The sequence below is a fragment of the Pezoporus flaviventris genome, unplaced genomic scaffold (genome assembly GCF_033815535.1).
Source record: "Pezoporus flaviventris isolate CSIRO_AGI_PZ_B2104156 unplaced genomic scaffold, CSIRO_AGI_Pfla_v1 ptg000016l, whole genome shotgun sequence".
Classification (NCBI taxonomy): domain Eukaryota; kingdom Metazoa; phylum Chordata; class Aves; order Psittaciformes; family Psittacidae; genus Pezoporus; species Pezoporus flaviventris.
Genome location: NW_026892564.1, coordinates 12,083,387 through 12,097,544, shown reverse-complemented (window position 1 = coordinate 12,097,544; position 14,158 = coordinate 12,083,387). Strand labels below are relative to the sequence as shown.

Below are 14,158 nucleotides of genomic sequence, written 5' to 3'. Positions count from 1 at the left end.
CTATGCCAGGATTTTTCAGGTTCAGAACTCATACAAGAGACATCTCAAAGAAAATTATACTTCTGAAAAAGATCAAAAACCAAAATACCCAGCTCTACCCAGGCTGCCACATGCCTTCCTTAATCCATGCTGTTAGTGGTGAAGAAAGCCAAGACCTAATCTTTTCCTATTTGTAGATTTATGTCTGGAGAAAGGGATATTTAGACCCTGCAAAATTACTTAAAAATCTGTTAACAATTTGACTACATGCAGACTTCCCCATAATTTAACTCGTTTTATACACTATGCTGAGTTGAATTCAATATAACAAAGTTGGTCAGAAATGTAGTAGTGTGGAACAGTCTTTTTAACAGACCCACCCACCTATAAGGTCCAAAATGCATTATGTTGCCTGCTCGCAAACTACGCTGGAGCTGCTTTTGGCTGCCAGATTAACTGTTGCCAGAAAGTCAGGAAGGGGTACTCCTGGAACAATATTGTGCTTTTTATCTCATTTTGCCTGGAATCCAAATCATTTTGTCTCCTAAAACGATTTTCTACAAGGCCAACGGAGGGAAAAATAATGTTGGTTACAGTGGTCCTACCGAAGCAGAAGAAGACTTACATGTCCTGCCAGTTGCCATCTGATCAGTGAATAGTTCACCACTGATTGTGCGGGCAGTAACCTGATAGAGACGTCCTGGAGTTAGCTTGTCAAAGTGAGTCTCTGTGACTGGTGGCTGTAGAGTTTTGACTTCTTTAACTGATCCAAGATGGGACAGAGTGATATTATAGAAATCGAGGTTTCCTGAAGGTCTTCGCCACTTAACTTTTAAAGCATCTGAGCTGTCATCGTTAGTCACTGTCAAATCTAAGACTTCAGCTGGGGCTAAAAAAAAAAAAAAAAAAAGAGAATAAAAATAATTCCACCACAGAACATATAAGACTTGCTGCCTCCAAACTGTAATAGTGAATTTTTGGTTCTGAATAGTTCTATGAGAGGAGTATGACTGATTTTGCCTTAACAGTGAAAGGGCAAAATCTGGTCAAAGTGAAACTACCCAACCCTGTTTCAGACACTGTACTGCTAAGAGTGACACCTCTCATAACGCTACTCTTGTTTCATGGAATAGAAAATTTGTTAGCCATGTCTGCACCCTAGTCATTTTAACTACGAAACCAAACACATGCTCCTAAGAACAGAGATGCCTGCGTACATTTTTGCAGAGTAAACGCTACAGCATTATTGGAGCTATGCCTGATTTACACCAGTGTAGAACTGAATTGGAATCCAATTGGATTGGTAGGATTGGAATCAAACTCTTTCATTCAAGCGATCCATCAAAAGAAAAGCATAGCCACCTCCAATATCTTCATTTCTAAGGGTTTGGGCATGCTAGGTATGAAATGGAGGACTGTGCTGCAAGATAGATGGAGCGTTTTTATATTCTGAGAAAACCTCTGAGATTTAAAGTTTATGCACCTCACAAGAAGAAGAAAGAAAAAAATCTGAAGAAATACAATGAAACAAGAGTATGATCCCCAGATCAATGATAGATGACAACAGCAGTCATCTGCATGTCCTAGATATCACAATATTGTTCACTTAATGTCAAATTATATTTACATGATGAGATTTCTGTAGGAGAAACTGCACCTTACGTTTACTAGAAATTAAAGAAAGCAAAGGCATGACCCTGTTATTGCTTACAACAGTGTTTTAACCATTGGACTATAGCAGGGTATTATTTTATCTTTCTCTTTATGACCACAGAACTCTATCTTGAAAAACCTTCCTGGAAAAAAAAATAATTTCTAAAACTCTGCTTCTGTAAATCAATACTTCTCTGTGAAAAAATAACCAAACCCAAATAACTGAACAAGCCAACATCCAATTTTAAAATTCTTAACCTACTCTAGTTTTTTTCACTTCTTTTTCAGAAGTGCAGCTATTTTGAAAGCCAGACAAAAGCAGTCACAGAAATTATTTCTTGCAAAACTCACAAGCTTTACATCTTAGGACAAGGGGCAATGGGTGTAAACTGGAGCATAGAAGGTTCCATGTGAACATCAGGAAAAATTTCTTTACTGTGAGAGTGACAGAGCACTGGAACAGGTTGCCCGGGGGGTTGTGGAGTCTCCTACATTGGAGATATTCAAGGCCCGCCTGGACAAGTTCCTGTGTGATGTACTCTAGGTTACCCTGCTCTTGCAGGGGGGGTTGGACTAGATGGTCTTTTGAGGTCCCTTCCAGGCCTTGGGATTCTGTGATCTCCCACTCAGCTAAGTAAGAAACATGGAGCTAAACTGTTTTCAGTACTGTGAAGTAACCAGTCCACACACTGCCTAAATTCACCGAAGTTCATACAGGAGTCAGATGGACCTCTTTCACAGATACAAGGTGATATTAGCGCACTTTGGCTCAAACTGTTAACACCGAACTTCACATGTTTAATGAAGTTGCCTACATTAAGCAGTTAGCTGCAGACACCCTAGAAGCTAATTTAGCAGCTAACTTTGCTGCAGTACTAACTTAGGGAGCTAAATAAGCCTATGGTGTCTCTAATTCCCTCTATAGCCTTTGGAGAGAAACACCTGCCAAGGGTAATTCAGCCACTGAAGTCTGCAAATATACACTTTTAATATAAATCACTTATTTTTCTTTAACATGTCCTGTGGTATTATTAAGACTACGGTCTTAGCTTCTTGCTCTGTTGTGATGAATTCTGAAATCATACCTGTCCTGACTGTTCGAAAACTGTTGCTCTCCAAACCTGCAGCCTGGGTTATGATAGAGAGGTTATAGAGGTGACCTGCTTTAAGTCCTGAAAAGGTGTAGGAGGTCAGAGGATCTTCTTGGTGAACTTCATGAACCGGACCATGATTATCCAGTAAAAGCAGTCTGTAACGTTCCACGTGCCCAGAGCCAGGAGACCATGAAGCATGGATAGTGTCTGTTTTGACACTAATCCGAATATTTTTCACAGGGGATGGCACTGTTGGAATAATAAAAAAAAAAAAAATCACATGCTGAAGGCCTAATGGTTATCACCACAATTTCAGCTATTTTAAACAGATTTACTTCTGAAATATGTTGAGTTTCTTTAGGGTTAGTGAAAACCCAATCTCAAATTTATGTCCAAATACACCATAACAAAATGCCTGCATTCTTAGCAAACAACTCTTCATGTTTGTCAGAGATTTGCTTTTTTCTACTTACAATCAATAGTTACTGACATATATATGTAAAGAGATATATCTTGCCAGGAAGAATAGTTACATATATTTGTTAATTTCAAAATGCAGAACTGAAAAATACCATGCTTTTATTCAGATGAACTACAGTAAAAAAAATCCTACCTGTAGATCCACTTATGTGAAGTTCTGGGGTACTCTTATTTCCAGCAACTGCAGTGAGGACAATGTTGTATTTATTCCCAGGGATGAGAGCAGAAAAAGTATTTTCTGGTTTTGAAATTCTTCCTGGTATGGAGGCTTCTTGTATCTTTTTATTATCATGATCAAATAACACCAGGTTATACCAGTCCACCTTTCCTGAGGAAGGTTCCCACTGAACCTTCAAGCTTGTGAATGTAGTTTTTTCCTTATTAACTTCAAAACGAGGCGGCGATAAAGGATCTGTAGTTACAAATAGAAAGCATGAGCATTTATACACTTTTGAGGGCAACAACGTTTTGGTTTTAGTACCAATTTCAACCACTTCAAACAGATTCTGAAAGCATACGCTTCTGCTCTGCTGTAGTATTGTTCATATAAATTGAAATAACTCCAAACGCTACGATGGATAAACTTTTAGGAATTATATTTAATTGGGACTATTCCTCTGAGAAAAATCTCAGCATCCATTACGTTGTTTATTAAGGAGCTCTCAAGTAAAATCACCTGTAAAATACAATATACTGTAAAGGTATTGGCAAACATTAACCAAATTGAAAGACCCTTGCTGCTTGTATACTCCAGGTGTATTTCATCACAAGACTTCATGCAAATCCAAAGGAATATATTACATGTTGATGCACTAAGGTATTGACATTTATGTCTCCCAATAAGGTTAAGAGATTGCATATTAAAAAGGTATTGTAAAACAACACAAAGCAGCAAACTCAAGCATTCACAAGTTGGGGAGATAAAGAATAAAGGTTTACCAACAATTAATAACTAAATTTGGCTTCCACATGAGTACACTCTGTGATACTCTCGCCTAGAATCAGACAAGACATCAGGGAGTGTATGGTGCCTCCAGGCTGCCAACCGAGGTCTCCATATGAACTATGCCTTAAACACAGAAGAATAAGACCATTTTTCCATTCCAGTTGTTGCTGCCTGGTTCCCTGAACAAGGCAGATGAAAGAGTGTGAGATCACATAATTAAAAACTGGACTGTAAAAGCTGCCAAGTCAAACCTACCCCTACCCTACAAATACAGCAGTAGGAATATCACGGGGCTAGCAGCCTCTAAGCTGTTTTTAATTCAAAGCCTGGATGGTGAAGAGGATTTAACTGCTTCTTACTCTGCTGAGTACATATTGGTGACAGGTTTTGGTGGTATGCTCTGTCAGTCACATATATTAGGAATTTCAAGGCAATATGTCCACCCTTGGAGACATTCAAAAGCTGTTTGGATATGGTGCTACACAACTGGCTCTAGGAGGCCCAGCTTGAGCAGGGGGCTTGGACTAGATGATCTCAAGAGGTCCCTTCCCACTTCAACCATCCTGTGATTTTATGACTGTGAAAAATACTGTGTGAACCCAGGTCTCTGCTTAAATGCAGATTCCTGCTTCGGACCACAGAGATACTAGTGCTCTTCACAAAAGGAGATAAAAATTAAATTAACAAAAGCAATACATAAAAGTCTTCTTTTCTTGAACTCTTTCTGAAAGGTCAAACTAAGTCTGCTTAAGTCTGGAAAAAAAAACAAAAAACAAAAAAATCTCAAGACCAAGTACATCAAACTTCAGGCCAAATAGTTAAAACTTCTCCCAGTTACAGCAATTGAAACAGGTTTTAATGAAAAGTGTCAGGAAATGTTAACAATAGGTCTGACTACCAGCTCCACCTATAATATATACTAAGCCACTAAAGACTATTATGTTGGCAAAAGTGAATAGTGGGGGTATAATCTTGTTCCTTGAAGGCAATTGTTCTAATCACAAAGGTCAAACTCTGGGAGTCAGAAATAAATTCCAGTGCTATATATGGTCAGATGCACAGACAACTGAAAAAAGTTTTAATTTAACTGACCAAGAGAACAGTCATGATAACTGTTGCGAAGTTTAATTTGCTGACAAAGTTCTAGTAAGTTTGACTGTTCTTTAGCCCTGCAAAAGTAATCAACACTGTAATCTGCATTATTTGCCAAATTCTACAAAAAGAAGACATCTACATTTTTAGAAGAGATTATACTCGTGAATGCACATTTATATGATTATACTTGTGAATCTACATTTTTAGAAGCGATTATACTGTCCTGGGTAATCTGTCTTCTAAGGTGAATTAGCAAAGAAAAGAGTTGCGTGCCTAGAAGGTGAAGTTCAGAAATTCAGACTTTATCTAATCTATCTGGTCCAGAAAACAAAACACTCAGTGCTTTGTACATCCGCTAGAACAAAGGAACAATGAGATTGGGAAGTGCCTGGGCTGAAAGAGCCCTGGATGGAAACAAACACTTAAAAAGCCATTTACATTGTTATACAAGTCTCTGCTGGCAATGATACAATACTGATATATCACAGAAATAAAATATTTTCACAAAGATATTTTTATACCATTTGATACTATATGGATTAATGTCTCCTGGTTTCAAAGGAATCTTACAGAAGACTTAATGTTGAGTTATACTGCACCCCCATCCACTTTTTGGGAAGAGGATATACCTTCTGTGCAGAGCTGCTACAGATACATTTTATAGAAACGATAGACAGGTTTATGTCCCATCCCAGTGACATGACTCCTAGATGCAGCCTCCAAGCACAGAAACACTCCTGCCTTATGCAGGAGAAAAAAAAACCCTATAAACATGACAAAGATACAAGCCTAGGACTCAGTAACAAGGAATTTCTGCCAGTCTCAGCAATCTTCATACCAAATTTTCCATTTTTTCCTAGTTTTCTCTATTCATGAAACAGTAACCTACTTCACAAGGACTCTTCTGACGAATAAGTAAGTGAAGAGGGTTGATTTCACTGCCTTTATTAAGTTCCAATACACTTTCTGGAGGGATGATATTCAACCTAGAAAATCTTTAGAAGATGGTAATTTATTTTCTTCTTGTACTCTGCGTTTTGAGTAAACGATCATAACCATTACATGATTATGGATGATAGGATTATACAGCCTATAGTCAGAGCCATGTCACAGTAGTTGTTCCTACAGATGGCTAACAAATCAGATTTGTCCCAAATAATTTGAAATTTACAGGACTGAACACATGGCCAAGCCATGCTTCTGGCATTTAGAGAGTTACATATTGCAGGGGAAAAACACTCTACCAGTCTGTGTTTTAAAAGGTAGGTTTTTTTAGCCTCTTTTCATTAAAATATTGAGCAGTTTTCTGACAAAAAGTGATTTACCTGTTAGTGTTCTTAGTACAGGTGGTTTGGACTATGTATATATAACATACTGTATCACTACAATATATTTTTAGAAAACAATGTTGAAAAAGGCATTTGTAAGCATACTGTAGAAGACATATTTGAAAGCAGGGCAATTGCCAAGTTGTTCTTCATGGCTGTCAAGACCAGTATTTCAAATCTCAATTTCAAATCTCAAATGATAAATTTAATGGTAATTAGGATCTGTTTATATACTATTAACTAGAATTTTAATTAAAGAGCTAGTCATTCACTGAAAATACACTACTGAAATACACAGTTATGCTGGTACACAGACATTTGGAGAGTTGACAACTTAAAAAGTATTTTATCTGAAATTGAGAAAGACACAACCCTACCAAATTTTGTCATGGAGTCACTCTCAGTCACAGAAACAGTTTTACTAGGAACAACAAAGACAATAATACAAAAGGACGGACAGGTGCATGCATTGTCCCAACTTTACAATGTCACGCATGCTGACTAGTTGTATGGGTTTATGTGCTGGTTTATGTACGTATATATTAAAAAATATAAAAAATGGTAAATATGAATGTGAAACAAATATACAGACTTATCCCTACTAACATCTGTAATCTCAGGTTTGCAGTGGAAAATTTATCTGTAGCTCAGAGCTGATAAGTCATGTTATCAGCTTTTTCTTCATTTCCTATTCTACCAAAATAGCACAACTGCCAACACTGTATATGTGTTTGCATGTGTATACCTGCCTTAGACACTATATACATGACTGTATTTTCCATTATTTTGGAGGACCTATTTTAGTTCTGCTCTAGAGGATTAAATACTTGGCATTTTAAATTGACATAGATCAAAATTTTTTTAGTAAAGAGGCTCCACCTTAGTGGACTGGTGCAAATTATTGTATCAGTATCCATACATTTTTAGATTTCAGATCTATGGATCCACAAGTGAAATAGAAGCTGCTTCTCTGCTCAAAGATTCACAAAGGGTCTGGTGTTACTTGAGAGTTTATGAAGTCATGATGAGCTGTGAACTTACTCCATCGGAATATCAAACTTGCAAACAAGATAGACTTAACTCATTGACATAACTATGATTTTAATGTGAAATCCAATACTCAGAAGGCCAAATTAACTCAGGGATTTCATCCTCTCCAAGCCTTCACATTACAGCTGCAACTGTGGTATGCATTATGCATCACTTTCACCTTAATTCCTTCGTCAGAAAAGATCATACTCAAAATTTAACAAAATATTTTGGATTTTATGGGCTACTCCAGCACTCTGTATAAGAAACATGATGAAAACTGAACTCATAACAGGAATGAGCACATGAAAATTTTAACAGGACTGAATATAAGCAAAAAGTTAAAGTTTCCAAATTAGGTATATAAATGAATCTGCAGCTTTATCTGTGTACCTTTACCATATCAAGACAAGACAGATGTTCAAAACCTCATTTTGCAAAAGTAAACAGATGAGATGGGATTCCTCTCACTTAACTACAATCACCTAGACTTCAGGTGCCTGGTTGAACCTAGACTCATTTTGTGGTCAGTGGAGAAAGCTGGGCACCTGCAAAGGACAGCTTAGCCTATCTGTCTTAGACAAAGAGCTCAGGAAAGGAACCTCACTGAGTACCAAGGTCAGACATCGTATTTTTAGATGGCTCAGTTCCGCTACCATTCAAATGAGTGGGAAATCTGTTTACAATATGGTTGAAAATATTGCACATACTTCCATATTCACAGGATAGTTTCCAGGAACACATGCCTATGGACAGTCAGGCTCAGTAGGTCGTAAAACAAAATTACTGCCATCAAGTTACAAAGGAACAGGTGAAAAAGAGCTTCCAGAAAACTGGTTTAAAATGCTGCCCCTAGTGGAAACATACAGAGGAATAATCCTCACTCATTCTGCACTGAAATGCATGGTATTAACAATACAATATGGGTTGTTGACAGGCATAACAAATCCTACATATTCTTTAGAAAAAAATAAAGATGAATGTTGGAACAATATATAAATAATAAATAGATTGACAACGTGTTTTGAACTCCATCAAGCAATGCAACTGATGTGATGAAATCAAGAAAAGCAAGTAACCATGGAGAAATCTTTGCAGGAAACCTCTACAGTTCCTCTATTCTTATTTTACGCTTTTGAATAATCTCTGACGTCCAAAACCCAAACACAAATCTCACTTCAACTATGGTCCATTAATTTGCAGTGTTTCAACCTAAACTTTAATCAGTCTTTTCACACTGATGTCAGCTCAGCTACATAATATGACTATAAACAGCAGTTGCTTCCATGCACTTTTATCCTGCAGCCTTGAAAAATCTATTTACTGATAAAAAATCTTAAATTACATGTATAAGCTACTGTCAAATGATAATGTATTAATCAAAATGCAGACTAAAGTGGTATCTGCTTCTTCATAAGTGTTCGACAATAGATCTCTACTATCTAGTAACAATGACTTATACCTGTCACACTGATAACAGTTGATCTATTCATTTAATTTTCAAATTACAAGTCATCAATATTGAAAACAGTTGGCATGATGCATGACATTTAAATCACTGTCTGCATAGAAACCATTACTCATTTTTACTTGTGCTTACTGTACAGCTACACCAGAAGACTTGCTGCTAGACTTTTTTAAACTTGAGTTATCAAAGCAAATCAATGAAAGGTATTTAATGCATTTCTGTGGTTAATGCAGTGAAAAGGGTCTGGCAGCAGACAATGTCTCTGAACAAGTAATTGTTAAGTATTTGTCTGTTGCAATCTTCGATACTACGACTGCAAAGTACCTCTCAGAAACTAACACTTAAGGAGTAAACCAGGGAGGTATTTAGTGATGGTCCGATTGGACAACACTGTATTTCATCGTCTTTAAAAGAAACACTAATACAGGTAGAAAGAGCTCGGTTTCATCACTGCAGATGGTGGCTCTATGTCATGCACAGCTTCGCAGCTGAGCTGTTCACATGCACGCACAAACAGGCATGCGGAAAGGGGGCAAGGAAAGACAGAACTCTGTCAAGCTGCTGGGACATTTTTACAGCCAGCCATGGGTGTGACACTGTAAGTGCTCTGCACACAACTGTACATTGCAACACCTCACTGGTTGTATTTAAGGAAAACATGCAAGCAAGACATTTCAGCCTTACTTTCTGACTTTCAGACTCCGGTTAGAATAAAAGTACAAAAAATGGGCTGAAATAGTAAGTTATCCTTGAACTGGATCTACCTGTCATGAAATAGGCTGTACTTTAAACACAGTAAATAAACTACCACCTGAGGAACTATGAAGCCAATACGTTTTCATGAGCACAAATCATTATGGGCTACTACTTCTTATATTCTGCTGGATGGCAGCTCAAGAAAGTGGCAGAAGCACATGCACAGCACTGACCCAGTCTCCTCACAGCACCTTCTCCTTTCAAGCCTGATGGGTTAACCTTTGGCAGTAGTTATTTCTGGCAGCAGCATAACGAGAACTCAAGCACAGGACAGCTACGTCCAGCTAAGACTGCAGGTTTACCGCAGCTGTAAATGCACTGCCCACCTCCTGCCGCAGCCAGCCGAAGCAAGGGGCCTGGATGGAAAAGCCCGGGGTCCCCCCCGAGCACCTGCCGCGCCCCCCTCCCATACCTGTCTGCACGGAGATGTTGACAGCATCCCCGGCGGCGAGCGGCTCGATGCGGAGCAGGTACCAGGTCCCGGCCGCCAGGCCCCGAACGGTGCAGCCGTAGGAGCCGTTGCCCGTCGGGGCGGGCTGGCAGCCGACCGCCTCCCCGTCCTCGGAGCGCCCGCTCAGGCTGAAGTTGCAAGCTCTGCCCGCGGCGTCCCACCGCAGCCGTACGCTCTGCCCGGCGACGCGCCGCTCCGTCAGGTTGGCGCTGCATCCCTCCGCCTCCCCCGGCACGGCCTGCGAACAGCGGGAATGCTCTGAGGGACCCGCCGGGCTCCGCCAGCCATCAGTGTCCCCCGGGCGCTCGCCCCTCCATCCTTCACATCCCGTGCTCGAGGGCTCGGCTGGGAGCTGCGAGGGGCGACCCGCACCACCCCCTGCAGCCGCTCACCTTGGTCAGGGCCAGCGCCGTCCACAGGGCGAATCCCGCTCCATAGCTCAGCATCGCAGATGGATTTTAACCCCGAAAACCCCCGCGGGGAAGGGAGGGGAGGAAGGGGGGCGGCAGGGGTGGGGTTGGGGGGTACTGAGAAGCGAAGTGGCCGCGGCGGACCCCGGGGGCCCCCCGCTCCCCGCCGGGCTCCGCGCGGCGGCCGCCGAGCCCTCTGCCGGGCCGCCCGCTTGCTGCATGCGCTCGGGGCTGCCCCGGCCGCCTCGCCGCCTCCTGCCACCGGGGTGGGGTGCGGGGGCTGCCCGCCGCCCGCCCGCCCGCGGCTGAGGAGGAGCGGAGGAGGCGGGGGAGCGGCCGCCGCTTCCCACGCTGCCATTCTGACCCGGGCTGACTCTGCCGGCGCCCTTCCCGCCGACTTCCGCAATCAAGAGACGATTTCCTCGCTTCTCGCTGCAGGGGGCGAAGCGCGGCAACCCGGGACCTGCCGCTCCCCCGCGCCCCCCGGCTCCGGGGTGCCGCCCCGTGCTCCTTGTGGGTCCCTCCTTCCTCCCGACTCCTCTCCCACCCCACCTCCCTTCCTGCCTCGCCGCTTCCTCCCGATGTCGGTCCCCCGGGTTTTCTCTCCCCGCGTTCCTCCGGGCTCATGAAGGCCCCTCAGGTAGCGGGGTGCCGGCAGCGCTCTTGCCTCACGCCGGCTGCACCTCACGACGATGCCTTGCCTCTCCTCGTGTGTGCCTCGCCTCAGAGCTGCCTTGTCTCATGTTTGCCTCACCTCCTGCCTGCCTTGCCTCACACCTGCCTTGCTTGATGGGCAACCTCTCCTCACATGTCCGCTTCTCCTCATGCCTGCCACCTCTCACTCTCACCCCATCTCCAGGCTCACCCTCCTCATAGCCTCAGCCACCACTGAAGTGCCATTCCAGCTCCCATGTCCCAAACACTGATGTCTTTAGGGGTTAGCTGCAGACCACCAAGATATCCATCTCCCTGGCCCGGCAGCACCACAGCCAGAGGCACTGAAGCAATGAGAGTCCCTACACACCCAACAGAAAGCAAGAAAGTATCCCTGTATTCAACTGTGCACGACTTTGAAATAGCTGCAGCCACGGCACAGCTCTGTTTCTGCCATGCATGCCCATTTCCTTCTTGTTTAGGTTTCAGCCTAATGTGTACTCAACGTGTATGTGAGGGAAAAGTAGACAGAAGTGTTTCAGACCTTCAGAAGCTCAAATAGGCAAAATCTAGCAGCCATGGGATAAATCTGAGGTTGCATAAAGGGGGAGGAATTTACTTTCTTCTATGGGAATGGCACTTTTCTGCATCTTTTTGTACTGTATGGTGCACATGGGTTTTTAACTTTTAAAAGCAGGACCTCAAGCAAATTCAGTACCATGTCTGTTTCACTTTTGTCCCATTTTAGGGAGAAAAAGGTGCTAGGGCTTACAAACATTAGTCTGCCTTTTAGGGGATCCACTGCCATAGGATTTTTCAGGCATCAGCCTGTCAAGCAAGATACCAGTGTATGAAAAAACCTTAGCTCTTATTCTTCCATTCAGAAATCGAAGGTGTGAGCACTCGTGGAAAGCTTCCTCTGTCCCAGTGGAGCCCCTTGACTGGCCCTAGGGACATGGCACTGAAAGTTTTGGGCTTTACTCTGCAAAGCTCGGGATGGTTAGTAACTGTGAACATCACCTTAAGTGAGGATATGTGTTGATTATTATGCCATCCTCAAGCCCATTGCAGAACAAGATCTCTCATTGGAAGAGATGATTTACATACTTCAGACAACAGGAGAGACTGTGCCCCAAAGAGCTAGTGCAGCGATAAACCATCTATGGAAAACACAAGATGTGTACATCAAACCTAAACTAGGACTAAAATGACACAGGTGTCTTGTAATGTGAGAGAGTTTTACAGTGTAAATTCATCTTTAGATGATTGTGGGTTTTGGACCTAATGGCATAAACCACACCAACATTTTTCCAGCACTGGAGAGGAGCAAATCTGAATGCTTATCAGGACATTTGAATTACTTCAAACCCCTCTCTGAAAATGACAACATTCAGAGTAACCTGCCTTTTCTTGGACATAAAGCTGCTGTAAGGTTAAGATCTGACACAGATGTCTATGCCAGCACTGGAATAAAACAGGAGGGGTCCGTCAGTCACTGGTAGGAATATATTTATATAGAGTAGCCAACATAATACGAGTGATTATTTCCAGACTGGTATTGAATAAATGAGCTCTTAGCAAATCAGCAGTCACACAGCCTTTAACACTTACTGATCTGTGCAGCAAGCCAAGAAACTAATTAAAAAAGAAAAAAGAAAAGAGAACTGGAAGTGAGTTTCTGGAGTGGCCGGACGTGTCTCTAATAGCAGGTTCCAAAGTCCCTTTCAGGCACTTTCCCAAGGTTTCCTGACTTTTTTTTTAACACCAACCTCTTTCTCTGCGTCTCTCTAATCAAAAGGAAATGGGCTTTGCATAGCTTTTGTCATGGTTTGAAAGTGCAAGCTGCATTTTACTTGAAGACCAAGGCTGCTCTAAACCAAACATTTTGTCCAATTGAAGTGTTACCACTTTCCGTCCCCCTTCCCGCCTGCAATGGGTATGCTCACAGCCAAATAACATCAAGGCTTTTCTTCTGCAAACAAGAGGACCTATCCCAGGCAAATGCAGTTCATAGAAGGTATTGTCCTCCTACAACAATACTTGGTGCTTACACTTAAAGACAGGGGAACAGAGAGGAAGGCCAAAGATTTTAAGTTAGTGTGTCTAAGTTGGTGTATCTAGATTCAAATGTCCAGATCTGGCTGGAGGCTCTAAGGGACAGATATTAATGTTTTGGGTTGTTTCATTTTTTCATATGCTTAGAGTGGTTATCATCAGGATTCTGGTTTGGAAGCTTTGACCTAAGCAACTTGCTCAGTACAAATCACGTCAATCAGGATGTGAACTGTGGTAGAAACACAGGAGGTAGTACCTGTGGTACCATGGTACCATTTCTCTAGCACTGGTGGGTTTATTTAGGAGGAGTGCTGGAGGCAGTTTGAGTAATATCGGATTATATAGGACATTTCCATTTCGAAGAGACTAGTATTCTGTGCACATGAACGGAGGGGATAGGGAAATAAGCTCAACCTGCCTGCACCAAGCCGGAATAATCATATTTTAAAAGAACTGTCTCCATCAGCTATGGAACAGTGTGCAGTGCATCCATCATTGGCTCAATCCCTTCCCCTACAACAGCAATGTCAGGCTTCTTAAACTTTTGAGTTGGTTATTTGGGTCAACATAGGCCTGGTGATGCTGCTTCTTCTTTCTCCCTGTCTCTAGCAATGTTGTTCATACCAGATTGTACAGATTACTCCCAAATAAAAACCACATTTCTTAGTCTTATCCACAGTAACACTGACACCCAGAGTAGTAACTGAAACAACATGTTTGCCCCAATATACTGACTGCAGTGTGCTCTTCTGGAGAAAAA

The 14,158-nt window shown here is 42.0% G+C and overlaps 1 protein-coding gene across 1 annotated transcript in view; it reads right to left on the bottom strand.

Moving 5' to 3' along the window:
- The window catches only part of PTPRB (protein tyrosine phosphatase receptor type B), a 63,358-nt gene that overhangs the window by 37,988 nt on the left and 11,212 nt on the right, over positions 1-14,158 (bottom strand). Inside the window, exons 4-7 of the mRNA XM_061454803.1 lie at positions 10,241-10,517; positions 3,340-3,618; positions 2,718-2,975; positions 605-868 (exon numbers count right to left, since the gene is read on the bottom strand). Of these exons, the coding sequence (XP_061310787.1) occupies positions 605-868; positions 2,718-2,975; positions 3,340-3,618; positions 10,241-10,517 (1,078 nt within the window). The remainder of the gene's footprint in view (positions 1-604; positions 869-2,717; positions 2,976-3,339; positions 3,619-10,240; positions 10,518-14,158) is intronic.